The sequence below is a fragment of the Eriocheir sinensis genome, chromosome 9, assembly GCF_024679095.1.
Source record: "Eriocheir sinensis breed Jianghai 21 chromosome 9, ASM2467909v1, whole genome shotgun sequence".
In the NCBI taxonomy this organism is placed as follows: domain Eukaryota; kingdom Metazoa; phylum Arthropoda; class Malacostraca; order Decapoda; family Varunidae; genus Eriocheir; species Eriocheir sinensis.
The window spans coordinates 12,163,016-12,189,176 of NC_066517.1; the positions used below are offsets into that span (position 1 = coordinate 12,163,016).

General features: G+C 44.5%; 1 protein-coding gene across 1 annotated transcript in view; it reads right to left on the reverse strand.

The window, feature by feature from the left end:
* The window catches only part of LOC126996282 (protein madd-4-like), a 75,049-nt gene that overhangs the window by 25,671 nt on the left and 23,217 nt on the right, over positions 1–26,161 (reverse strand). Inside the window, exons 3-10 of the mRNA XM_050856658.1 lie at positions 25,717–25,832; positions 24,586–24,838; positions 22,892–23,036; positions 22,397–22,526; positions 19,954–20,155; positions 19,136–19,316; positions 18,589–18,703; positions 1,808–1,999 (exon numbers count right to left, since the gene is read on the reverse strand). Of these exons, the coding sequence (XP_050712615.1) occupies positions 1,808–1,999; positions 18,589–18,703; positions 19,136–19,316; positions 19,954–20,155; positions 22,397–22,526; positions 22,892–23,036; positions 24,586–24,838; positions 25,717–25,832 (1,334 nt within the window). The remainder of the gene's footprint in view (positions 1–1,807; positions 2,000–18,588; positions 18,704–19,135; positions 19,317–19,953; positions 20,156–22,396; positions 22,527–22,891; positions 23,037–24,585; positions 24,839–25,716; positions 25,833–26,161) is intronic.

The following is a 26,161-nucleotide window of genomic DNA, read 5'->3' on the forward strand; positions in this document are numbered from 1 at the left end:
TGCCAGGCGGCGGGGGGTCAAGGCGTGTGTGAGGCAAGGCTGGCATCGCAAGGTTAGGGAGTGTGCGGCTCTAAACAACAATGCAATAAAGGTTTAAGACAGAAAGTGAGTCCGGCTGGCCATTACGATTCACGGCGGTTAATGGCGAGTAGTATAGCACTGCCGGCGCCTGAAATGTGGCCACCGGGGGGAGGAGACAGCACCATGCGGCCGTAAATGGTTAGTTGTTGTACCCGTGAAGAAAATGAGCAGCCAGACGGAAGAATGGAGGAGGGAGGAAAGGAGAAGGAGGGAAGGAGACAGTGAGGGATTGCGGGGACGAAGACATCAGAATAATTTAGCGTGCGAAATATGAATCATTCACATGCACCATTCATCCACCTCCCAAAGAACTTCAGTCATCTGCTGAGTCCGGGAGAAGAGAGTCGGAAACACGAGAAAGAAAACGTACTGAGCGTTCCCAGAAGGCAAAATAAATACACTAATATGAAGATAAAGTCGCAGTGTCTCTCTCAAAGGACCAGAGTATGAAAGTGAAGGAAAAAAAAACATATATGCCCCCTCCATAATAGCCTCGGAAGTAAGCTCCTCCCGTGCCCTCATTAGGTGTGTATCATTAACCAGTCCACAAGCAAGGCCCCCTCCCCCCCTGACACTAACTAGGACATATCTAATTGGTGCCAGTCGGGAAAGGTTAAATCTTATTGGTGGTCGCGGAGCTGGCCAGGCGGGTTTTACGATATTAATGTAAACTGAGCATTTGTATTATTATTCTGCAAGAACAATGCAATAAAGTAATGGAAAATGCCACACAAAACGCTACTAAAAATAGAGGAAGAGGAAGAGGTCTAAATAAAAGGATAAAACAAAATACGAACAAGAAAATGCCACACGAACTCTATACTCCAAAGAAAAAAAGTAAAGACGAAATCTACATATAAGAACTAAACAAAATAAGAAAAAAGATGCTACACGAACGCCACTCTCCAGGAAAAAAGAAAGAGGATGAACTCTAACTACAGCGACCACGATTAGTGAATTCGTGCGTGCAGTAATTTTTGATCACCTGGTAAAGAAGATTAAGTCGAAACACATTGATAAAAATGAGTTTAGTCGTGACGGTAAAAGGATGAACCGGAATATATTGATAAAAAAAAAGTTAACTCCTCACGGTAAAAGGATGAAGTCTGAATATACTGATAAAAAAAGAGTTTAGTTGTGACGGTAAAACGATGAACCGGAATGTATTGATAAAAAAGAGTTTAGTCGTGACGGTAAAAGGATGAAGTCTGAATATATTGATAAAAAAAGAGTTTAGTCGTGACGGTAAAAGGATGAAGTCGGAATATATTGATAAAAAAAGAGTTTAGTCGTGACGGTAAAAGGATGAAGTCGGAATATACTGATAAAAAAAGAGTTTAGTTGTGACGGTAAAAGGATGAAGTCTGAATATATTGATAAAAAAGAGTTTAGTCGTGACGGTAAAAGGATGAAGTCTGAATATATTGATAAAAAAAGAGTTTAGTCGTAACGGTAATAGGATGAAGTCGGAATATATTGATCAAAAAGAGTTTAGTCGTGACGGTAAAAGGATGAAATCGGAATATATTGATAAAAAAGAGTTTAGTCGTGACGGTAAAAGGATGAAGTCTGAATATATTGATAAAAAAAAGTTTAGTCGTGACGGTAAAAGGATTAAGTCGTAAAATATTTATCAAAAAGAGTTTAGTCGTGAAGATAAAGAGGATGAAGTCAGAATACATTGCCCAGAAACAGTTTAGTCGTGCGTGGAGTAATTTCTGATCACCTGGTCATGGCGTGCGAGCAGGGCGGCATCACGCAGCGCTGGGTGTCCGTGGGTCGCACTCCGGGGCACTGCTTCTTCGGGAGCTCGGCGACGGTGCGGGAGAACTCCAGGAAGATCTTGCAGGTCACGGAGCGGGTCATGACGCCCTCGCCGCAGGTCACGCTACACCCGCTCCAGTTGCCCATCATGAACCTGCGGGTGAAGGAGATATAGAGGATTAAAAAGAGAGAGAGAGAGAGAGAGAGAGAGAGAGAGAGAGAGAGAGAGAGAGAGAGGAAGCCATTTTTTTCCCCTCATTACGGCAACAAGACGTGTGAGGGCGAAGGGAAAAAAGAAAATGGGAACCCCGGAGCGAAGGAAATGGGGTGACTGCGAAATGTTTGAAAAAGGAGAACGGGAGGCACTATACAAGAGAGAGAGAGAGAGAGAGAGAGAGAGAGAGAGAGAGAGAGAGAGAGAGAGAGAGAGAGAGAGAGAGAGACCTCCCAACACCGCACCAGAAAGAGAGGAGTAATCAAGGGAATCACCGCCAGCAATCCATGATATGATGTTACCTTGAGCCGTAATTGAGGAGAGAAATGAAAACTGGCATTCCAAATAAGCGAAAGGAAGAGGGACAATGAGGAAGAGGAAGAGGACGATTACAAGTCACAGAGAAAGAGGAAAATGAAAATGAGAGAGAAGAGGGAAAGGAATGAGAGAGAGGAAGAGGAAAAATGATTAACAGAGAATGAAAAGTGAATAAAGGAAATAAAGAGGAAAAATGAATACCAGAGCAAGAGGAAAATGAATAGGGAAGATGAAGAGGAAAAATGACTAACAAAGAGGAAGAGGAAAATGAATAAAAGAGGAAGAGTAAAATGAAAGAGATGAGGAAAAATGAAGAAATAAAAAAAAGAGGAAATGGAAGGGAGATTAAATGGTAAAGTGAATGGCAGTAAAAAGAGAAAGAAAGAGGGAGAATGAAGAAGTGGAAGAAGAGGATTACAAAACAGAGGAAGAGGAAGAAAACTAATAAAGAAAGAGAGGAAGTGTAAGAGAAAAGAAAGTAAAACGAAGACAAAAATAAGACTATCAATAAATAAGGAAAGCGATGATTGCAAGACAGAAGATGAGAAGAAGGAGGAGGAGAAGACGAATGAGAAGAAGAAGAGGAGGAGAAGGAGGAGAGGAAGGAGGAATGCTAGAGAAGGGGAGGGGGTGGGAGATGGGGGTGAGGGGGAGTATGGGGGAGGGGTGCAGGGGGAAAGGGGGGGAAGGATCTCTATCGCTTTTATCTAAGAGGAGACACGAGGCACTTGGCTGATTGAATTGAGGTCCTTTATGTCGCTTTCATCCTCCTCGTGTTTGTTTGTCCCCGTGTGTGTGTGTGTGTGTGTGTGTGTGTGTGTGTGTGCGTGTGTACGGATTGCATATACACGATCCAAAGTCTGAACGAACGAAAAATGGAGAGAATAAGATAAAAGAAAAGAAGATGACGACCACCCTGTTGAAAAGATACAAAAAATAAGAGTAAAACAATAAGAAAATAAGAATAAATAAAAGAAAGACAGGAACAAAAAGATTAGAGAAAAATACACTTAGAAGAACAAAAATAGAAGTAAAAAAACATAATTCACAACCCAAAGAGTAAAGAAAAAGAAGATTAAGAAGACAAACAAAAAGAAAAAAGAAAGAAACAAATAAAATAAAGGAAAGACAGTAACAAAAATATCAAAAGAAACACAGAAAAACACTAAAAAAAATAAATAAAAAGAACACACACCAAAACGCAGACGAAACACACACACACACACACACACACACACACACACACAAGAAACGCTAAGTGATATGCAGCAGCAGGAAGGAAGTCGCGGGAGGCAAGAGTTAGCTCAGTTTCCTTCCCCTTCTAACACATGACCTTCAGACGGCGGCGCTTCATGCATACGATCGTGAGGACGCGGCGGCTTCTTCTTTCCCCAGACGCGCCGCTGCTCAGTTCAGTTCACTTGAAGGTCGGGGAGATAACTTTTGCAACGGCCTCTCCTTTGCTTCCTCTTGTCTAATCTTGGGTGGCTGTGGTCCGCTTCTTTTCCCTTTTTTTCCAGAACTCATACAGAAGACGTTGAAGAAGAGGATTACAAAACAGAGGAAGAGGAAGAAAACGAATAAAGAAAGAGAGAAAGTGGAAGGGAGAAGAAAGTAAAACGAAGACAAAAATTAGACTACCAATAAATAAGGAAAAAAGGTGATTGCAAGACAGAAGAAGAGAAGAAGGAGGAGGAGAAGACGAATAAGAAGAAGAGGAGGATGAGGAGGAGAGGAAGGAGGAATTGTCGATGTGGTCTTCAAATAGCAGCTCAGTGGTCCAGTTCTCATTGTATGGTTGTTGGAACAGAACTTGACTTTTTCTCTTATGTCACTGTGAAGAGGCTCTCAACCTTCTTTTTGCCCAGTCAGTCAGTCAGTCCCTTGCGCCGCCCACGGATTGGTCACGCTCAACAGACTATAAGGAGCAAGAGGAACTAGAGGACATGATTTCGCGTTCTCTCTTCCCGTTTCCTATAATTCTTTCTCCTTTTTTTCTTCTGGTTTTGGTTCTGTTGCTTGCTCTTGCTCTTTTCCTTTCTTCTTCACTTCCTTTCTTCTTTCTTTTCTTTGTCTTTTTGCTTGTTTCTGCTGCTTCTTTTCTTTTTTGTCCCTCTCCATTTCACTCTGTTTCTTCTTCTTCTTTCCCTCCTTCTCCTCCTCCTTCTGCTCCTTGTCTTATTGTTTCTTCTATTTTGCATTCTCCTCCCCTCCTCTCTTCAAGTATTATCTCCCTACTTCAAAACGTCCTCCTTTTTCTCTCCTCCTCCTCCTCCTTCACTATTCTGCACCGTCCTGCTTCTTCTCATCCCTCTCATGGTTCTATTCCTTATGTTCAGCCTCCTCCTCCTTTTTCCCGTTCTTCTTCCCCTCTTCCTCCTCCTCCTTTTTCCCGTTCTTTTTCTTCCCCTCTTTCTCCTCCTCCTTTTCCTCCTGTGCTTAATAATCCTTACAAAGCTCACAAAAACACCGCAAGAAAGAAACGTTGGAAGTTGATAAACCCGCGATGTTCCTCTCTTAATCGGACGGCCAGTGCTGCGCCCCCATCGATCACCGCGGGAACCAGAAGCAAAAACACGACACCGCCTTTCGGGCCTGATAAGCGGCGCCCGGAACAGTTTGTCAGCCTGAGCAATGACGACACTTATCTTCCAGTCGATACCCAAGACAGGCAGACTCACCCCCTCGCCACCCTTCCCGCCCTCGAACAAAAGGCCGCAATAAATGAGCTCCCAGATGATCAAAAGTGGGGGGGCAAGATCGACGGCACTAGACATTCGGCGCGAAGATGCAGGTTCGCCGGTTCGAGTCCCTCAAGTGCCCTCCGCGTGTCCTGACCGTGTCCAAGGGGTTAAGTGTGACCTCTTGGGTTTGGAAGGACACTTGGAGAAAGGAAGCAAGGACCGGGGAGGTTATAGGTTCCTGGTACTGCTATAAAGAAGAAAAAAGAGGAAGATTAAGGACTCCCACACTAAAAGAAGGAGTCCAGTACCCGAGTCGTCGTTCCAGCGGCCATAACTTGGAATCTAGACCCACATCCGTGCACATCCAGATCCTCCATGCCAGTTTAATGCTCCATAAATACCGAGTAGATGGGAATTGTAGATTAAAAGGGAGGTAGGCTATTCCACCCACGCGAGAGAAGCGAACTGAAAGAGGACGTGAAGAGGAGGACGCCTATAACCACCGCGATCCGCAATGCGATGATGATTGATCTGTTTACATCTTCCAGTTCTTGCATTCATTCGCCTTCCGTGACTTTGCTTCACATTCCAATCTGCCGGGAACCCAATCCTTCATCTGTCTCAGCCGCCGGATCATGAAGACGAAGGGTGGAAGGGTGTGTCCGAGGCGCCCTGGGTCTTGCTCCTCTTCCAGACACAAGCTCCTCCTCAGGGTAATAAAGGCCGCGGAGGGAGTGCCCAAAGGAGCCCCGTCGCCAGCACAAATATCGATCACTCGTCGCAATTTCCTTAACGCATAACAGGGACAAATCTCTCTCTCTTCTCTTTCTCCCCCTCTCTCTCTCTCTCATCTCTAAAATTGAAGAAGAACGAGGAATAGAAGAAGGAGAATTAAGGAGGAGGAGGAGAAGGAGAGGGACGAGAAAGGGATGAATACTTTTTTTTTTCTCATTTTCCTCTCTCTCTCTCTCTCTCTCTCTCTCTCTCTCTCTCGTCGGCGGCGGCAACAGAATTTACGGGGGTGTTTGAGTCCTCCAGTGGTCTAGTTAGGCCCAGAGATCGGCCCTCGAGATGTCTGTCTTCGCTTCGGGGGAATAACTTTCACGATTGCAATAGTAGGGCCAAGATGAGGTCTGGAGCGCCGGGAAGGTGGAGGTGTGGCGACGCTCTTGGCAAAGCTCCCGATATGGTCTCCCCCTCCTCCTCTCCTCCTCCTCCGACACCGCCTCCTTCTTCCTTTGGCACCGTGTCGTATACTCCCCACCGTCTTCCTCCTTATCCGTCTCCTCCTGGCCCCCTCCTTTGCCCTCCTTCCTTATCCTCCTCCTGCTGGCCCTGGTCTTCCTCCTCCTCCCACTACTACTTCCACTACTAATTTTCGTCCCTCTGCTGCTGCTGGTGACGCCTTTACAGCATCCGCAGAGTCCGTTATTGCCATTCCTGGTGACCGAGGACGAGTGAGTTGCCTGGTGCCTGGTGCTGCCCCCGACCCCTCGCCATCACGAACCCAGTCACCCACTCCCGCCGCCGCCGTCGCCGCCCCAGAAGCACCGTAATGTATACCAGTGTGGAACTTTTAATGGATGCTGCGAGAGAAACAGATTTTCTTTATCCCCACAAGAAAATTATTAGTTTGGTATTTGCAGATGATTCAGCTTCTGCCTCTTATGTCAGCTATTTCCACAGGCCGAAAAGGAGATCAGTCGGGTTATAATGAGTGATTGTTTGGGTTCGTGGTACAGAAGAAGGGTCAGGCTACCACTAGGGTCATAAAACTAGCCATGAAAATACCCGGAAATCCCATGAAAGCCTTGTCAAATGTGTGTGCTTGGGTGCCAAAATGTTTAAGAATATAGCCCTTGAATGTATATCCAGTAGCAAGATGTTTTATTCAGGTGATTGATGAGGTAATGCGCAAATATTTCTTTATGGTTTTGAAAGAAAGTGATTTTGTTTTTGCTTTCTGCTACTCCGGAGACCAAACGACGTCTTAAACATGATGGAGAGTCAGAAAAGAAGGCGAGGAGAGTCTTAATGTACCCATCTGCAGTGTTTTTGCGGAGGCGAGAAAATAAGAAGGAAGTAATTTATGACCTCGAAGAATCTTTTTGCGTTTCGAAGGAGCAAACAACGGCCTGAATTATGTAGAGCGAGCAGCACGCCGGAAAATGCTTAATGTATCGAGTTCCAATGCTTCTGAGGGACGATCAAGCACATGAGAATAACATGTCTCTTTTGAATGTGTTTTGATATTTTTTTTGGCCCTTTGGTGAGCGAACGACTCCTGAAATATTAAAACACAAGCAAAGGAAAAGTCTGGATGTGCTCAGTTGCCATTATTTTTAGGATGAAGGAGTGATAAACGGGAAAGTAGTGAAAGAAATAGATGCACTTGAGAATACCATGAGTCTTTCATGAATATATTTTGGTACTTTTTTTGCGTTTTTAGTGAACAAACGGACGCCTTAAACATTGTGTAGAGTAAGAAAACACAAGGAAAACTCTAATATTTGTACTCAGTTGTAATTATTTATAGGAAAAGGGGTGTGTGATATATTTATTAAAAAAATGCGTCTTTAGACTTTTTTTCTTTTCCGGAGGGCAAAATGATAACGTGTGAAGAGATTATGATGTAAAGAAAAAAAAGACGAGGAAAACTTTTTAGGACAAAAAAAAACTGGAAAAATTCTAAACGCCAGAGTGAAAATAGTAATAAGAATAAACGAAGAAAAATGGGAAAATATATAAACCATCGTGAAAATAGTAATAGGAATAGACGAAAAAAAGGGAAAATTATAACGTCCAGAATGAAAATAGTAATACGAAAAAAAAAGAAAACGGGTGAAAAATATAAAGTCCACCGTGAAAACAGTAAAGCAGAAACCGAGAAACAGCATAACAGAAAACGGGCTTCGGTTCACCTCCGCCTCGACAGTAGCCTAAGTTTGTGGGCTTCCCGCTGGCGCCAAGAAAACCAGGATTCCATAATGATTTTACAACAGGCTCCTCCTCCTCCTCCTCCTCCTCCTCCTCCTGCCCTCCATTCCTTCCTCGGCCATGTCTCGCCCCGCTAACTTGATATCTCCTCCTCCTCTACCTCCCTCTCCTTTTCCTTTCCCCCTTCCTCCTCCTCCTTCCGTGACGTCACCGTGGATGGGTCTGAGAGGAAGATGAATGACACGCCGTTAAACTACATTCTACGATGCTCATTCTACTATTCTCCTACTTTCCCGCTCCTTCGTATTCATCGGTGGGCGCCAGTTTACAGCACGTGTCCAGAAAAAGGGGAAAAAAAGGGAAAAAAAGAGGAGGAAAAAAGAGAATTGTATATATGTGGAGTTGTTACATTCACTTCCCGGCTTTTGTTATATATTTCTTAGAGAGAGAGAGAGAGAGAGAGAGAGAGAGAGAGAGAGAGAGAGAGAGAGAGAGAGAGAGAGAGAGAGAGAGAGAGAGAGAGAGAGAGAGAGAGAGAGAGAGAGAGAGAGAGAGAGAGAGAGAGAGAGAGAGAGAGAGAGCTACGACAGACCTACTTACTATATCTAAACCCATCTCGAGCCTATAAATAACAACATAACCGAATGATGGAAGAAAAACAATAATATATAGGAGGACCGTTTGTCTACAGCTACTAAAATTATATCCCGACTTATCATTTTTTCCCCCCGTCGTGGAGGACTAGGCATATTCTCTTTATTGTTTCTCTATCTCGTTTTTCCCCGAGCACAGAATCAGAGAGATGATGATTTAGACTTCGAGGGAGAGGAGGAGGAGGAGGAGGAGATAGGGAGGTAGAGAAGAAGGCAGTGTAGAGATGAACGACGGAAGCTGAGGAGATGCTGGGAGATGAGTTTAGAGATGAGAGAGAGAGAGAGAGAGAGAGAGAGAGAGAGAGTAAAAAAAAGTCGTATTCGCCCCTTTTTTTCTCCTCTTCCTCCTCTTCCTATTCCTTATTAATTTTTCCTCTTCGTCCTCCTCCTTAATTTTCCTTCTTTTATTCCTCATTCTTCTTCGCTCTCCTTCTTAATTCTCTTTTTTTTATTCCTCGATCTTCTTAATCTATTTCTCATTCTTCTTCGGCTTCTTTCTACGTTTTCTCCTTCTTCTTCCTCCTTCTTCTTTCTCTTTTTCTTCTTCCTCCTCCTTTTTTTACTCCTCCTCGTATTCCTTACTCTTCCTCCAATTTCTTCCTCCTCCTCCAATATCGTTTCTGTATAGTTTCTTTCTTTTCGCTCTTAAATTTTTTTCCTGTATCGTTTATGATGATGTTTTGATATTGCAGTTGGTAATTCGATCGCTCTACTACTACTATTATTACTACTACTACAACAACTACTATTACTACTACTATTACTACTACTATTACTATTACTCCTCCTCCTCCTCCTCCTACTACTACTACTACTTAATTCGTCCTCTATTTCCTCTTCCTCCGCCTCCTTCTCTTCTGCAAGGGCGTGGTGTTCCTGGTCCGATGTCTCCGTGATGTAGAGGAGACTCGCTGACCCAGTTCTTGCGGTCCGCGAAGACATTCCAAAGGGTCCATCGCTGCATCTTCCCTTCCCTTCCCTTCCTCGGCCTTACTGAGCTGCTTCGTCACTCGCTTCTTCATTCACTTCTTCTTTTTTTCCTATCGTGACGGTTCTTAACTATTTTTCTGAGGTGTTTCTTTACTCAGTTTTCTTTTTTTCTTTTTCTTCCTTTGGTGTTTGTTGTTCCTTCCTTCTTTATTTCCTGTATTTTCTTCATATTCTTGTTCATCTTCTTCTTTGGTGTTGTTTCTTCAGGTTATTCTTGGTGATGCTCTTTTTTGTATTTTTTCTGCATGTTTTTTTTTCTTTTTATGACTTTTCTATTTTTTTCTCTCGCAATAACGTGTTTGTATCATATTCTTTCTTTTCGCTCTTAACTTTTTTCCTGTTTCGTTTATGATGTTTTGATACTGCAGTTGGTAATTCGATCGCTGCTGCTACTACTACTACTACTACTACTACTACTACTACTTAGAACTCTAGAATCCAGGGAACGAGGTCTTAATTGCCACGTTTATTCATTATTCCGCGCCTTTCACTCATTCATTAATTTTGGACAAGGCTTAATATATGCACGGTGTTCCTTTGCTCAATAATTAGGCAAATGTGGGGGAGGGAAGGAAGGAAGGAAGGAAGGGAATAAGTGAGCGTGTCTGTCGTTCATTAAACTTTCATCTTGGCTTCCCATAACCTCACTTCACCTCACTTCACTCTTCCCTTTAGCTTATAGTCTCGTTTTGCTCCCATTCTTGCATTTTTCCTTTAGTTTCTCCTCTTTTTTTGGTTTCTCGTAATTTCCTTCACAAGTTTCTATGGTTCTATGTCGCGTTCCCTCCTTTCCTTCACTCTTCCCTTTAGCTTATAGTCTCGTTTTGCTCCCATTCTTGCATTTTTCCTTTAGTTTCTCCTCTTTTTTTGGTTTCTCGTAATTTCCTTCACAAGTTTCTATGTTTCTATGTTGCGTTCCCTCCTTTCCTCCATGTCTTCCTATCCTCTTCCTCTTATCTTATGGTCCTCTTCATCTCCCTTCGTCTTCTACCCCTCGCCCTCTCACCTCATCCCTTCCTTCCTTCCTTCAGCTAAGTCTAATAAATTTTCCTATACTACTGCTACTATTTCTACTTCTCATCTGCCATCTACCACCGCACCCTTACTTTCTTCTATTCCTTCTCATCAAGTTCCGTCATTCCTCCACTCCTGTTCTTTCCCATCCATTTTTCCTCTTCCTTCTCCTGCCGGTTCTCATCCAGTCCTAAGCCCCTATAAGCATCATCCCGGCCAGCCACCCATAGCCCCATACACACAAGAGGCGGAGGACTGTGTTATAGGCATCGATACCCACGTGAGGTTGAGACTCGCCCGCCCCATCCTGCCCTTGCCCACGCCTCGCCCTCGTCCCTTTCTCGGTCATGTTGAAAAGGCTGCAAAGGGTGGAAGAAGGAACCGTGAAAGAGGAGGCGGAAGAGGAGGAGGAAGAGAATGAGAGGAGAAGGGAAAGATGGAGCCGCGAAAGAGAAGGCAGGAAGAGGAGGAGGAAGAGGAGAGAAGAGAGGAGAGGAAAGAAGGGGTTTAAAGGGATTTGTTGGTGCATAAGAGAGAATAAGAACATGAAGGAATAGGGATTAGAATGAGGAGGGAGAGGATGAAGGAGAAAATGAGGAAGAGGAGGAGAAGAAAAAAGTAAAAGAGGAGGAGGAGGAGGAGGAAAAGGGAAAGTAGTAATAGGAGGAAGAGAAGAAGTAACATAGGAAGAGGAAGAGCAGGAAGAGAAGAAGGAGGAGGAGAAAGAGGAAGACGATCATGAAGAGGAGGAGGCGGAGGAGGGAAGTTGGAAAGTTTCGTTTAGTCGGCGCAACATCTGTGGTCATATGCCGATATGCCGGAGAGAGACAGAAGGGGAAGGAATTATAGAAGGTAACAGATCCCAGGAGACGGGACACAACCCCCAATTAATGCCTGGTACCCATTCACTGCTGGGTGGACAGGGGCGTAGGGTATCGGAAAAGCCGCCCAAATTTTTCCACTCCGCCCGGGAATCGAGCCCGGGCTCTCTCGGTTGTGAGCCGAGTGTGCTACCCACTGCACCACGAAGCCCCGGAGGAGGAGGAAAAGAGGAAACGAGACGAGACCGAGACGAGATGAGATGACGACGCGAGAGACGGAGACATAAAGTGAAGATGAGGCGAGTTTGGCGAAGAGGAGGAGGAGGAGGAGGAGGAGGAGGATAAGTTGCAGAGGGATCAAAGGAAAGAAAAAGAAGGTAGGTGAAGGGTCATAGAAGAAGAAGACGAAGAAGAAGAAGAAGAAGAAGAAGAAGAAGAAGAAGAAGAAAAGATGATGAAGAAGAAGAAAAAGAAGACGGAGACATAAACGAGGAGGAAGAAGACGAAGAAGAAGAAAATGATGATGAAGACGAAGAATAAAGGTCAAAGAGGAGAAGACGAAGGGATGAGTTAAAGAAAAGGAGAAGGAGGGAGTGGCTGGAAAGGCTGACGAAGGGAAGGAAGGAGACGGGGAGGGACGGAGGGAGGTAAAGGGGGGGAGGAGGAGGAGCTGGCGCCAGGAGGCCGTCAGAAATGGTGCATCCCAGCCCTTGCGTTGCTATGGGAACCAGGCCTCCTCCTCCTCCTCCTCCTTCACTCGTCGCCATCACCCCCTTCCTCCTTTCCCCTCATCCATACTTCCTTTTCAAACCTACATAAACGGTATTTACTCTTTTATTTACTTTAGCGTTTCCTTTTCCCTCTCTATATTCGTCATCGCTTTCCTCCTCCTCCTCCTCCTTCACTCATGGCCAACACCCTCTTTCTCCCTTCCCTTCTTCCTTTTCCCCTCACACTTCCTTTTCCCCTGAACACAAACTTACATAACCGGTATTTATTTTTATTTCCTTTAGCACTTCCTTTTCCTTCTTCCTATTCGTCATCGGAAGAAAGGCTCCCAAATCGCCTCAAATTCCTCTACACACACACACACACACACACACACACACACACACACACACACACACACACACACTATTTCTCTCTTCCTTCTCCTTTTCTCCCTCTTTCAAAACTTCCTTAAGGCCGGGCAGTTTCCTTGACCTTTCCTCCCTTCGCTCCCTTCCTTCCTCACTCTCTTGCCTTAATTCTTCCTTCCTTTCCCCTTACCCTCCCTCCCCTTCTCGGTATTTTGCCCCTCCATCTCCCCCTCTCGTCTCCCCTCTTCATTCCTTCCTCCATCACATCCTCGCGCCGTTTCTCTGAAGGATTATCATGAAAAAAGACGCAAAGTGGGATTGGTTCATTTTTTTCTTTCTTCAACATTTTTCTTTGGTCGTTCTTGCGAATTCCTTGCTCGGTCAGTCAGCGGCGAGACACGAAAGGAGACGGACGATAAAAAGACGTAAACAGCATCCATTACTCTTCCTTTCCCTCTAACCCCCTCCCCCCCTTCTTCCTCTCCCTCTCCCTCTCTCTCTGCAGGGCGCCATGGGATATCACTTGCGGGGGAAATGGCTTGGCGACAATACACTCTTTTTAAACTTCTTTCCTCCGAGGCGACACTTTCAAGGTCTGACCAAAAGAGACGGGCGGTCACTGGGGAGGTCGAGCAAGGCGGGCGGCCGTCGCTGTTGCTTTCATGCCTCCTGTCTGTCCCTCCGCAATGTTTTCCCCGACCTAATTCCCCGGCGAGAAGGAGAGGGAAGCATATAGAGCAATCCGCCGGCGACACGGAAGAGAGGAGGCCGTCGCGAGGCAGCCCAGTAAGAGGATTCGGAATAGATATTTATGCTGCGCTTGGTCGACTGATAACTTGTTTGCGTGACTCAGACCTCGCGCCGCCGTCATTACCACGCTTCGTTCTTGCATAAATGGACATCAAAGGCGCTGCTTCCTCTTTCTTCTGATTATCGTGTTGTTGTTATTGATGAGGATGGTGCCGAGGAAATCTACAAGGACGGAGGTGGTTAAAGAATATGAACTGGTCTACAATACTTTAATTTCTCGTGTTGTTGATTATAAGAATATCGGGACGGACTAAAGAATGTAAAATGGTCTATAATACTTCCGTTTCTCGTGTTGTTGTTGATTATGAGAGTATTCGGACGGACTAAAGAATGTAAAATGGTCTATAATACTTCCGTTTCTCGTGTTGTTGTTGATTATGAGAGTATCCGGACGGACTAAAGAATGTAAAATGGTCTATAATACTTCCGTTTCTCGTGTTGTTGTTGATTATGAGAGTATCCGGACGGACTAAAGAATGTAAATTGGTCTATAATACTTCCGTTTCTCGTGTTGTTGTTGCTGTTGATGAAGACGTACATAGAGAAGAGCATCAAGGTAAAGTAAATACCCACAAGATAAGATATATAAAAATGAATACATAGACGAGAATGAACGAAAAAAATAGAGAAACATAAGAAAAAAACAAATCAAAATAAATGCCCCAAAATAACATAAATAGAAATAAATATAGTTAAAAAGCTAAAAAAATGAAATGAAAAGCTAAAGAATATATAAGGGTCTATAATCCTTGTGGTGGCGAGGAGGTAAAGGATCATGAAGGAGGAAGGCGTGAGGCTGAGGTGTTGTTTTGGTATCAGCTTCGTGTCCTCCACAGAGCTTTCGGTTATCACAACAAAAATTACCAAAGCCCACGAGTGACCTTTCCTCTTCGCTTTTCTCCTACTTCTCTCTTCTCCTTCTCGCCCTTTTTTTTCCTTCCCCACTCATTCCTCCACGATTGCTTCTTTTCCTCTTCTCTCTTCCTTCCTCTTCTTTCATCTCTCCACACTAAAGCTACCGACCTCTCCACACCCGCCTTTTCTCTGATCTCCTTTTCTCCCTCCTCCACTGTTGCTTCTTTTCCTCTTCTCTCTTCCCTCCTCTTCCTTCATCTCTCCACACTAAAGCTACCCACCTCTCCACGCCCGCCTTTCCTCTTCTATCCTCTTCTCTACCGTCCTCCTCCCTCCTCCCCTCGGCCGCCTCACGAGTAATCGCGGCCATAAAGAGGAAAAATCGAATGTCTCACAGTGGTGTGGTGCGGCGGTTCACGGTTCGACATGGTGTGCTGTGTGTCACCGGTTCGATCCCCCGAGTTTGTGACTTTAAGGGAATGTTTATTTTTTTAGTTTTTTTTTTTTATCTTATTGTATTCTGATGTGTTTTTCAATTTTGTGGACTATAACTACTAATGTTTTTACTGATTTATATACTTTAACTATCTATTCTTTTTTTTATTTCTCTCTCTTTCTCTCTCTCTGTGTAATTCACCTCTTTGTGTGCTGCGGGTCTCTCTTGAGACAGCCAGCCGTTCCCCTACGGAGAAGCACAGTGCTTGTAGTACCGATCTTTGGGTAGGGCTGAGACCACTCACACACAACACACCGCGACAACGAAGTCACAACTCCTTGCCTGACGTCGCGTACTTACTCGCTGTTAGGTCAACAGGGGCTACACGTGAAAGAAGATATACCCAAATTATCTTCATCCGTCCGGGAAATCGAACCCCGGTCCTAATGGTTGTGAGGTAGACACTCTACCCACTGAGCTACCGGGCTACCGAGCTTTTAATAAAACAACATGCATCACAAACTTCCCCGAGACGCGTCGGATACATGTATGTGTGTGTGTGTGTGTGTGTGTGTGTGTGTGTATAACAGCCCCCCCCCCCCCTCCCCCACACACACACACACATACACACACGCACACACACATGTATCCGACGCGTCTCGGGGAAGTTTGTGAGGCATGCTGTTTTATTGAAAGCTTTTTCCTTGTTTCCTAAGAAGCTTAGGCCCGGGGAGGGATTTGTGGCGGCCTGTGATGTGTTATCGGGGAGGAGGAGGAGGAGGAGGGAGGCCCGGTGCCAATCTCAAACTATTGATGGAGAAAGAAAAATGGGAAGGGAGGGAGGCAAGGAGGAAGGAAAGGAGGGAAGAAGGGAGGAAAAGAGGCAAAGGAGGAGAGAGAGAGAGAGAGAGAGAGAGAGAGAGAGAGAGAGAGAGAGAGAGAGAGAGAGAGAGAGAGAGAGAGAGAGTCGAATTCCAACACAAACACGAGGGACATGACGCAGCCTCTCCTCGTCCTTCATAAACTTGATGAATATTACGACACACACACACACACACACACACACACACGCTGAACCAGACGCGCGGGACCCAGCATTTAAACAACATAGAGGCGAAGCGGCAATTAAGGAAAGGACACTGAAACACGGTGAAGGACGCGCGCAGAAAAGAAAGTATTATACAGCAACGCGTGAAAGTTGTACAAGGAAAACAAAGAAAGAAAATAAACAAACCGACATTAAAACAACATGGAGGACTCGCGTAGAAAAGAAAGTATTATAAAGTAACGAATGAAAATGAACCTGTGTGAGAAAATAAAAAAAGAAAAGATGAAAATAACGTAAACTTAAAATCACTGAAGCTATATATGAAGGCGAGAAAGTAATCCTGTAAAAAAGAAATAAGTTAAAATGAAAACAATATCTCGTGTGGCTAAAATTACTGAAGCTAACGAAATGAAGGCGAGTCGAAATGAAAAGTGTATAAAAAAACTAAAATGAAAAAAATATCTAAAGTAAAAAAGATATATCAATCTCTATAAAACAAAGAGAACTACGTGTGGTTGAAAATATATATAAAAAAAGGAAACATGCGAAAATAATCCCAAGGATGGACATGGTAAAAACAGGGCCTGAATATCAAAAACACGTCAAAACATGTTCTATCGTATTTATTTTCAGGTTGAGGAGCGCTGTTCGTTCTCTCCTCTCCGTGACTCACAAACTCCATCACGAATTACTGACCGGAAAATACAAACAAGGATATGCTAGAAAAATAAATAAATCCAAATAAATACTCATAAAACAAAACAAACATAAAAATACAGATGAGAAAGAGAAGAAAAAAAAGATAGAAGGAAATAAGAAAAAAATCCAAATAAATACTCATAAAACAAAATATACATAAAAAACAGATGATAATGAGTAGAAAAATATAGATAGACGGAAATAAGAAAAAATCCAAATAAATACCCCAAAAATAAGATACACATAAAACAAACAAACAAAAAAAAAAAAGATAGACACGCTTGCATAGCTTACACATGACCACAACAGCCACAAACATTAAGAAAACAAAGACAGACACAGACACGGTTGCATCTCTCACACACCACCAAACAGAGGCAAAAGACAGCAGAAAGAAACAGACAGAGACACAGGAGGAGACAGACACCGTTGCACCTCCTCTTAACGTGATTACAAGTCGTGTATTTTCCTCCTCAGCACCGGAGAAGAGATTACTCATCCTCCAATCTGCGGCAGGAAGACGAGGAGGAGGAGGAGGAGGAGGGGGAAGAGGAGAAGGAAGAAAGGAAGGGGGGAGGGAGGAGGGGGTGATGAAGGAAGAACGGAGGGATGGAGCAGGAAGGAAGGAGGGTTGGAGGAAGGACGGAGGAGGAAGGAGGACAAAAATAAGGCAGAAGAAGAAAAGGAGGAAGGAGGGAAAAATGAAGAGAAAAATGGAGATGAGGGATAGGAGGAGAAAAGGAGTGGACAGAAAAAAAAAGACAGAGGAGGAGTAAGTATGGAAAGGAAAGGAGGGATGGAGGAAAAAAATACGGGAGACGACGAGGAGGAAGGAACGAGGGATGAAGGAAAAAAAGGAAGATGTGGAAGAGGAGAAAAACAGGTGAGAATGGGAGAGAATGAGGAGGAAGGGGAGAGAGAAGAAGAGGAAGATGTGTGAGAAGGGGAGGAGAAAGGAGACAAATGGAAGAAAATAAGACATGGCAGAGGAGAATGGAGAAGGGAAAAGGAGAATGGGAGAGAAGAGAAGAAAGATGGAGAGAAAAAATTATGAAGAGGAGAAGGAAGGAAGAATAGAGAAAAGAAGAGAGACCGCGATGAAGGAATGGAGGAAGGGAAGTTATAGATGGAAGAAAGATATGAGAGAGAGAGAGAGAGAGAGAGAGAGAGAGAGAGAGAGAGAGAGAGAGAGAGAGAGAGAGAGAGAGAGAGAGAGAGAGAGAGAGAGAGAGAGAGAGAGAGAGAGAGAGAGAGAGAGAGAGAGAGAGAGAGAGAGAGAGAGAGAGAGAGAGAGAGAGAGAGAGAGAGAGAGAGAGAGAGAGAGAGAGAGAGCGCGCCCTAGGGAGTAACAGGAGAGGCTGATAAACTCGCTGAGAATTGAGGGATTATGGGACTGGCGTAATGGAGGGAGGGAGAGAGGGAGGGAGGGAAGGAGGGAGGGTAGAGAACGGAGGGAGAGAAGAATAGGGAGGGAAGGAAGAGAACGGAAGGGAGAGAAGAAAACGGAGGGTGGGTAATAAAGAGGCAAAACAACTGAGATGAAGAAAAGCGTAAGAAAAAGAAAGAGAAAGAAAAATAAGTAAGAACGTAATAAAGACCTCAAAGAAATAAGAGAAAAAAGGTCAATCGAGGAAACGTGTGAAGAAAAATGTGTGAAGAAAAAAACAAAACAAACATGAAATAAAACGAAAATAACGTGACCAAAGACGCGATAGGACGTTCGTTTGAGAATAAAAGACAAAAATTATGGAAAAAATTACAAGAAGAAATCACTGGAAGAAATCAACGAGGTCAAAATGAAAAAAAAAAGAAAAAAACATACAAAGAGTTGGACAGAGACTTGAGCTCCTACTCTCACTTTTATCTTCCACCAAAACATTGTGATAAGATGACAATGGTGTTAATAAAGAGGAGAATAAAGAAACTGATAACAATGAAGGGGAGGAGGAGGAGGAGGAGGAGGAGGAGGATAAAGAGAGGAGAAAAGGATGATGGCGATGATGAAATAACGAAATAAAGGACAAAAGTAATAATAATAGTGACAAAAAACAAAGGGAAAACGAAAATAATAATAATAATAATAATAATAATAATAATAATAATAATAATAATAATAATAATGATAAAGTTGCCAAGTACCCAATCCACAGATACACATAAGGTCACAGGTCATCAGGGTACTCACGTGGGCTCTGAGGGCACCTGCTGACCCCCGAAGAAGGCCTGGGGGCGGGGCAGGAGGGGAGCGGCGCCCCCCTCCTCGCTGGCAAGGGCGTCCTGCTCCTCCGGCCACCAAGGAGCTGTGGGGGGCAGCAGGGGAGAGGTGAGTGCGTGAGTGTGTGTGTGTGTGTGTGTGTGTGTGTGTGTGTGTGTGTGTGTGTGTGTGTGTGTGTGTTCTCAATCGGATTAAGTATTTCTTTCCTTAGTGAGTCTGTTCTGCTGTTACTTTTTTGTTTTTTGAATTTTTTTTTAGGTATACTGATGCGTTAAAGAAGAAGTGGTTGCATGAGAAGAAGAAGAAGAGGAAAAGGAAGAAGAAGAAGAAGAAGAAGTAGAAGGAGCAGATGCAGAAGAAACAAAAGAAGAAAAGAACAGGAAGAGGTATAACAAGAAAAAAACACAAGAAAAAGATGATAAAAGAAAAAAAAGAAAATCAAGAAGAGAGAAGAAAAAAACAAGAAGAGGAAGAACAAGAGCAAGAACAAGGAGGAGGAAGAGGAGGAGTCACTCACGCGTGTACGGCTGGTGCCGGGGGTGGGCCAGCGTGGAGGGCAGCGGGCAGGCCACGCCGGTGCGGCAGGAGCGGGTGTCGGAGGGCCGCTGCGCCTCGTCACACTCGCGGGAGGAGCGGCCCTCGGCGTCGCGGCACAGCACCACGCGCGTCTGCACTCCGTCACCGCACGTCGCCGAGCACTGGGGGAGAGGAAAGACACAAGCTAGTCAATCATTCAACCAGAGAACTAACAGCATGGAAAGGTAACAATTACAGTAAATATTTCTCTAAAGAACTAACCACATAAGGCAACGCAGTAATAAAGTAAATCACATTCCATTAACGAGCTAACCACATATGTGACAACTATAAGAAAGTAAATCAAAGCACTTCAGAATTCAAAACTACCCACATAACAATATACCACAGTACTTAAGTAACTGTCAAATTCGTTACCTATTTTCCCGGCTACTTGCCCATCGATGGAGTTGAATATGGATGAATGGATACGAAGAACGAAACAAAACTGCGTCTTGAAGCACTTTGCATGTCATCACCTCCAAATAAAACAAGCATAATTATCAATTATCGTCAACAACTGCTTCTTAACATTACTCCGCTTTTCCGGCTTTACTCATGTATTTATTAGGTCCATGTTACGTCGGCTAGTAATCGACGTATAATACTGCACTGCGTAGTTACAATGACGAAACTTTACAGAATAGGAGATGAAAGGAAAAAAAACAAGCTGCTTACCCAAGAGTGGCACGTGAGTCCCCTGTACCTTCACTGCTGCCTCACCTGGAACAAAAATCCCTTTACACTCCTTTCCCTCACCTGTGACCAGATCCCGTCGTACCATCGAGGGCACTTGTGGGGGTTGCAGGAGCGGCGGTGCTGTGGGCGGGGCGGCGCACAGTTGTGGTCTGCAACGCGCACCATGGAGGTGTTGCGCGGCTCTGCGCAGTACACCTCGCGCAGCTGGTAGCCCCCTGCCCCGCACGGCACCGAGCACTCACCCCACTTCCCGGTCTGCCAACTGAGGACGGAGATGGAGGAGGGAAGTGAAGGTAAAATGAGTAGGGAAAGTGAAGGATTGAAAGGAAAATCTAAATTATACCAGAAAACTGAAAACAGCTCGAGCAGGCAACCTCATGAGTCTGTCTACCATCAGGGGATAAAAAATATAAGTAAAACGAGCACAAAAACGGATGAGTTTATAAATACACCAGCATACACATACACTGGAACAGTGAGTTACGACAGAAAACATTTGCTAATACGATGGAAAACCGAAAGAACATGTGCTTTAAGAGAAAACAATCAGTTATAGAGATCCGATCAGTCGCGTAAACACGCTGTGAAAAAGTATTAGGTTGGTATTCTCAGACGCTTTCGCCTCTGACAGTAACTATTTCGAGGTCAAAAAGGAGATCAGTTAGGTTCTAATGAGTTTTTTGAAGTTCAAGGGACAGGAGAAGGGTCGAGCTACCACCAGGGCCATAAAACTACCCCTGGAAATGCTCAAAACTCCTAAAAGAGTCTTGTCAAATATGTGTGTGCTGGGGCGCCGAAATGTTTAAGAATAAGGGTTTTAGTGTTCTGGTGAGAGCGCCGCCGCTTCGAGCCTGACTAATGGAACGCTGGGACAGCCTCGCCCCAGTCGCCTCCAAACCAACTCCCAAGGAACCAAATCCGAGAGAATCCGGACTGAGCCGAACACAAAAAAGTCACGAAAACTCCAAAAATGTGCATCTATTTTACATTCAGAGAGAGAGAGAGAGAGAGAGAGAGAGAGAGAGAGAGAGAGAGAGAGAGAGAGAGAAAACACCGCTTGTCCGGCCATAAATCACAACAACAGGAGTGTGTGTGTATGTCTGTGTGTGTGTGTGTGTGTGTGTGTGTGTGTGTAGTTTTACTGGCGGCGCCAACACACACACACACACACACACACACACACACACACACACAGAGTCAGTGGTTCGATATGTTTTGTTCCTGTCTCGAAACTATTTATATATTTATTTATTTACCGACATTTATTATTATTATTATTATTATTATTATTATTATTATTATTATTATTATTATTATTATTATTATTATTATTATTATTATTATCATTACTGTCATCATCATGGGCAGTAGTATCATTATTATTAATTTATTTTCTATATTTTCGACTTCAGATATTCATTCTTTTTGTCTTCCCTTGAAAAAAAAACAAAAGTGATAAAATATTTCAAGAGATAAAACGAAACTCCAATAAGTCTCCTTCTAATATCCATAGTTACAGAACACTCTCTCTCTCAATAATTCAGGTTCACACGGCCGTCACCTACTCACACACACAACAACAATTAGTCACAGTTACTCATCTATGATCAACAGTGGGAAAAAAAAGTGTCCATTATAATCTACGTAGTTTCCCTTCTCTAAAAACACACAATTAACCAACAAAGGGCGGGAGAGTCAGCCTGCGAGAGAGAGAGAGAGAGAGAGAGAGAGAGAGAGAGAGAGAGAGAGAGAGAGAGAATGGATGTTGAAAGGATGGAATGGTGAATTTACTCAAGCCACCCACCAGCGCTCCGTTTTCTTTTGAGTGTGAAAGCGAGTGTTTGTGTGGCCATAAATAATACCAAGATTTCCGGCCTCCTGTTGTTTTGGGTGGGGGGAATCTCCTCCTCCTCCCCCTACCCCCCTCTCCCTCTTCCTCTTCCTCCTCCTCCTTGAAGACAAAGCTCGGGCGGTTGGGTAAGATGATACGAATTATTATGTGTGTGTATCTCAAGTTCATTTTCCCTTTTTACTGCTCCACTGGGGAAGATGATGTTGACTTTCTTATAATGTATATCTTGAATTTCTTTTACTCTACTTTACTTATTTTTAGCTTTGTTTGATAGGTTTTTATTTTGCTTTTAAAAATTACCACTATTTTCTTTGATCATTCATCTGTTTGTAAATTCTGTATTAGTCTTCGTTATTTCGTTTCCTACCTAATCCCTTTTTTCACACTTATTTTTTGTTCCCTTTTAAGATGCCCTAACTAGCTTGCTTTATTGATCCTTCTTTGAAAATATCAATTTCATATTTTTTCACCTTTCTTTCCTATTTGGAATGTATAACTTAATCTACTTTGAGAATATCAACTAAATCTCTTTTCATCATCTTTAGTTCCCTATTTCAAATGCCTTACATAGTGTACTGATCCTTCTCTTGAGTGTACCATTTCTTCTCCCCTCCCAGAAACTACAACTCCTCTCCCCTCGTCAGTACTCACGTGGTGGGGCAGGCATGGGGGTTGCAGGTGAGGATGGCGGGGACGGGCCTCGAGGACGGGTCACACAGGTCCTCGGACACTCGCCGGCCGCTGCCCTGCTCCTCGCACACCGCCGTCAGCATCTGGTAGCCTGCGGGAGGACACGCCAAGGTTCACTTACTTTCCACTCTTATGTCGTGTCCCGTTCAGGTAATCCATTTTGACATCCAGTTATTCACGCCCATATCATTTGCTTCTCACCCATTTAGTCCACCTATCCACACGGCATTTCCATCCCCTTTCCTTACCTTTGCATAGCTATTTGTATTACTCTTCTTACCTATACCTAACTACCTATCCCGTCTCCTCCACTAACTTACTTACTCTGTCTCTTTCCACGCACCCACCTGCCCCGTCTCCACTAACCTCTTTCCTCTCTTTCCTCTCAAGAACCTCACTTCCACCACATCTATTCCTCCGTCTCTTTCATCACCTCCTTCCCCTCTAGCACCTCACCTCCACCGCAGGACGCCGAACACGCCCCGCTCGCTCGCTTGTCCCAGTTGTAGGATGGCTTGTTGCAGGAGCTTCCGTCGCCTCCACACACGCCGCACTTGTCAACCTCCTTCTTCGAGCCCAGGACGAGATCGCAGCCCACCTTCTGTAGCGGCGAAGAGAAAGAAGGTAAGAGGGTGTCGAAGGGTAAAAGGGTGTGAGGTTGATGTTGGTTGCTTGTGGTTTAATGGTTTATTTTGGTGATGGTTTTGGTTGTGTTTGGGTTATGAAAGGTAGAAGCCGATATGTATGTTTTTTGTTGTTGTTTTGTTCTTCTTTATTTTCTTCTTCTTTTCTTTATGGTTTGTTTTGTGTTTGGTTTAGTGGTAGTTATGGAGAGATAGCAGATGATGTATGTCTTTTTTTTTTTTTTGTTACGCTTGATGCTTCTCTTTTTCTTCTTGTTTCCTGGTTTCGTTTGTTGATTCGGTACTTCACTGGTTCGTTCACTCATTGGTTCATTACTCGTTGTTCTTTTTTTTGTTACTTCGTTCTTACTCCTCTTCCTTCTCTTCTTTAGCTCTTTCTACTTCTTTACTTCATCCTCTTCTCTTTTACTTCTTTCACTTATTCTTTATCTTCTTTTACGATTACTTTTCTTTCTTGTCTTCCTCTTCCTTTATTTTATTGTTTTTATTGTCTTCCAGTCACCATTTCCGCTCCGATATATCTTCTCCATCCAATACATCATTCCCTCCATTCTTTTCCTTCCTCCCTCCATTCCTCCATCTTTTCTCTGGCTGGCGTGAGAGAGGGGAGAGAAAAATTACTCCACCTTTCACGCGGACGCACATACGAGGCTCCGTCTGACGCAGGAACCCCTCGAATTTAACACAGAAAATGGATCGTAACATCACCGGGAAAGAGAGGGCGTAAAAAACGGGAATCTCCTTCATATGGACGTCTGTGATTGGTCGATGCTGATGTAAACAAAGCATGTGATTCGTCAGTTTCTGTGGCGGGAAACTGGCTCTCATTGGCGGGTCGCTGGGTCTGGAGGAGAGAAAGGGAAGACGAAGAGGAGAAGGAAGAGTAGGAGAAGAAAAACGAGGATGAAGACAATGAAGGAAAAGAGTACTGGTGAGATCAAGACCGTGACTGATTTCGTTTGTATGTGTGTTGGTGGGTTAATGTGCCCTCTCTCTCTCTCTCTCTCTCTCTCTCTCTCTCTCTCTCTCGTGAATCGGTTCTGGTAACACTGGTCGGGCATGTTTTTCCAGTTGCTCTGCGTTGGTAACACTCTCGGATTAAGGCTTTTGCTCCTCTGGGAAGAAAGATTTCTCTCTAGTTTTACCGGGAGGAGGAAGAGGAAGGAAGGGACAGGAAGGAGAGCAAAGGGAGGGAGGAAGGGGTGGAGGAAGGGAGGGAGGAAGGGATGAGCATATGAGGGAAATACGACTAAAAGAGAGTGAAGAGAGAAAAGAGGAGGGGAGAGGAGGGAGGAAAAGGGAGAGAGGGAGAGGATGAAGGAATGTAGTTAATTAAAAAGGCATATAGGAAAGGAAAGGTTTTGTTTATGTGTGTGTGTGTGTGTGTGTGTGTGTGGTCACTTGGGTACTCTCAACGTTTACGCAAGTTCTCTGTCTGTCTGTCTGTCTCTCTCTCTCTCTCTCTCTCTCTCTCTCTCTCTCTCTCTCTCACCATCCCCCACACACCTGGCAGCGTCCGTTAATACACAGGTCAAGAGATTCAGGTGTACATCGCGTCCCATCCTGCACTCGGGGGTTCAGGGTCACCACGGGTCCTCCCCCCTTGGCGCGGCAGGTCAGGGCACACGGGTCGCTCCCCTCCGCGGGTTCCCACTCGTAGGAGGCGCCGTCGTGGGGCAGGCCGTCGTACTCTGAGCATTGCACGGCCCTGAAGTCGCGGCTCCCCTCTGGACACGCCTCCACGTTGCATAGCTTGTACCTGAAGAAGGGAAGAAGGTGAAAAGGGCATTTGAGAGGGTGATTATAGGTAGAAGGGAAAAGGGAGAAGGCAGCGAATGGAGGCTTTTGAGGGAGTGGAGAAACGGAGAAAGGGAGGAAGGTGAGAAAGTGCTTAAAAAAAGAATTGAGAAGGGGAAAGGGAGAAGAGAGAAGGGGGAAGGGAGAAGAGAGAAGGGGGAAGGGAGAAGAGAGAAGGGGAAGGGAGCGAATGGAGGCTTTTGAGGAAGTGGAGGAACGAAGAAAGGGAGGAAAGTGAGGAGGATGTCTTGAGAAGGTGGTAAAAGGAAGAAAAAAAGGGAGAAGGAAGAGGGGGAAAGGGAGCAAATGGAAGCTGTGGAGGAAGTGGAGGAACGAAGAAAGGGAGGAGAGGGGTGAGGATGGCGGTGGAGGAGGGTGGAGGAAAGAAGAAAAGGAAGAAGATAAGGAGGGAGATGAGGAGGGCGTGATCAAAGAGAGAAGGGAGGGAGTGGAGGCTCTTTTGGGTCTGTTTGGAGGAACGAAAAAGATAAGAAGGTAGAAGTGGCGGTGGTGAAGGAGTTAGAAAGGGAAAGAGCTGAGAGGGAGGAGGAGGAGGAGGAGGAGGAGGAGGAGGAGGAGGGAGAAGAAGAAAAGAAGAAAAAGAGTTGAAGGGTTTAGGGAGCCTCTGGTGGTTTGAAGACAGGTCATGGAGGTCAAACTTCTCTCTCTCTCTCTCTCTCTCTCTCTCTCTCTCGACGTCTTTTTTTCTTATTTTCATTCATTTTATTTCCTTCTTCCCGTTTTCATTTTCCTTCCTTCTATTCCCATTTACTCATCCTTACTTTCAATTACTCTCTCTCTCTCTCTCTCTCTCTCTCTCTCTCTCTCTCTCGCATTCACCTGACGGAGTCCCCGCGGCAGCCGGCATAGTGGCGGCAGCGGCGGGTCTGCACGGCCGCGCCCCCGTCACAGGACCGCGAACACAGGGACCAGTCGGACCAAGCGGACCAGCCGTTCTGGGGAGGAAGAGGAGGACCAGTGAGTTAACATAGAGGCGGAGGGCTACATATAAAAGGGGGATCATCTAGAGTTTTATAGAAAAGGAAGGTTACAGAGATAAGGAGGATTGCAGAGTTACATAGAGATGAATAAAAGATAGATCGTTTACACAGACACAGACGAAGAAGGCTACAGAGCGTTACATAGCAAATGAGAGTTAGATAAAAAGGAAGGATTACAGTCAGGTATATAAGAAGGGTTATATAGAAAAGGCGGACCATCTAGAGTTTTATAGAAAAGGAAGGTTACAGAGATAAGGAGGATTGCAGAGTTACATAGAGACGAA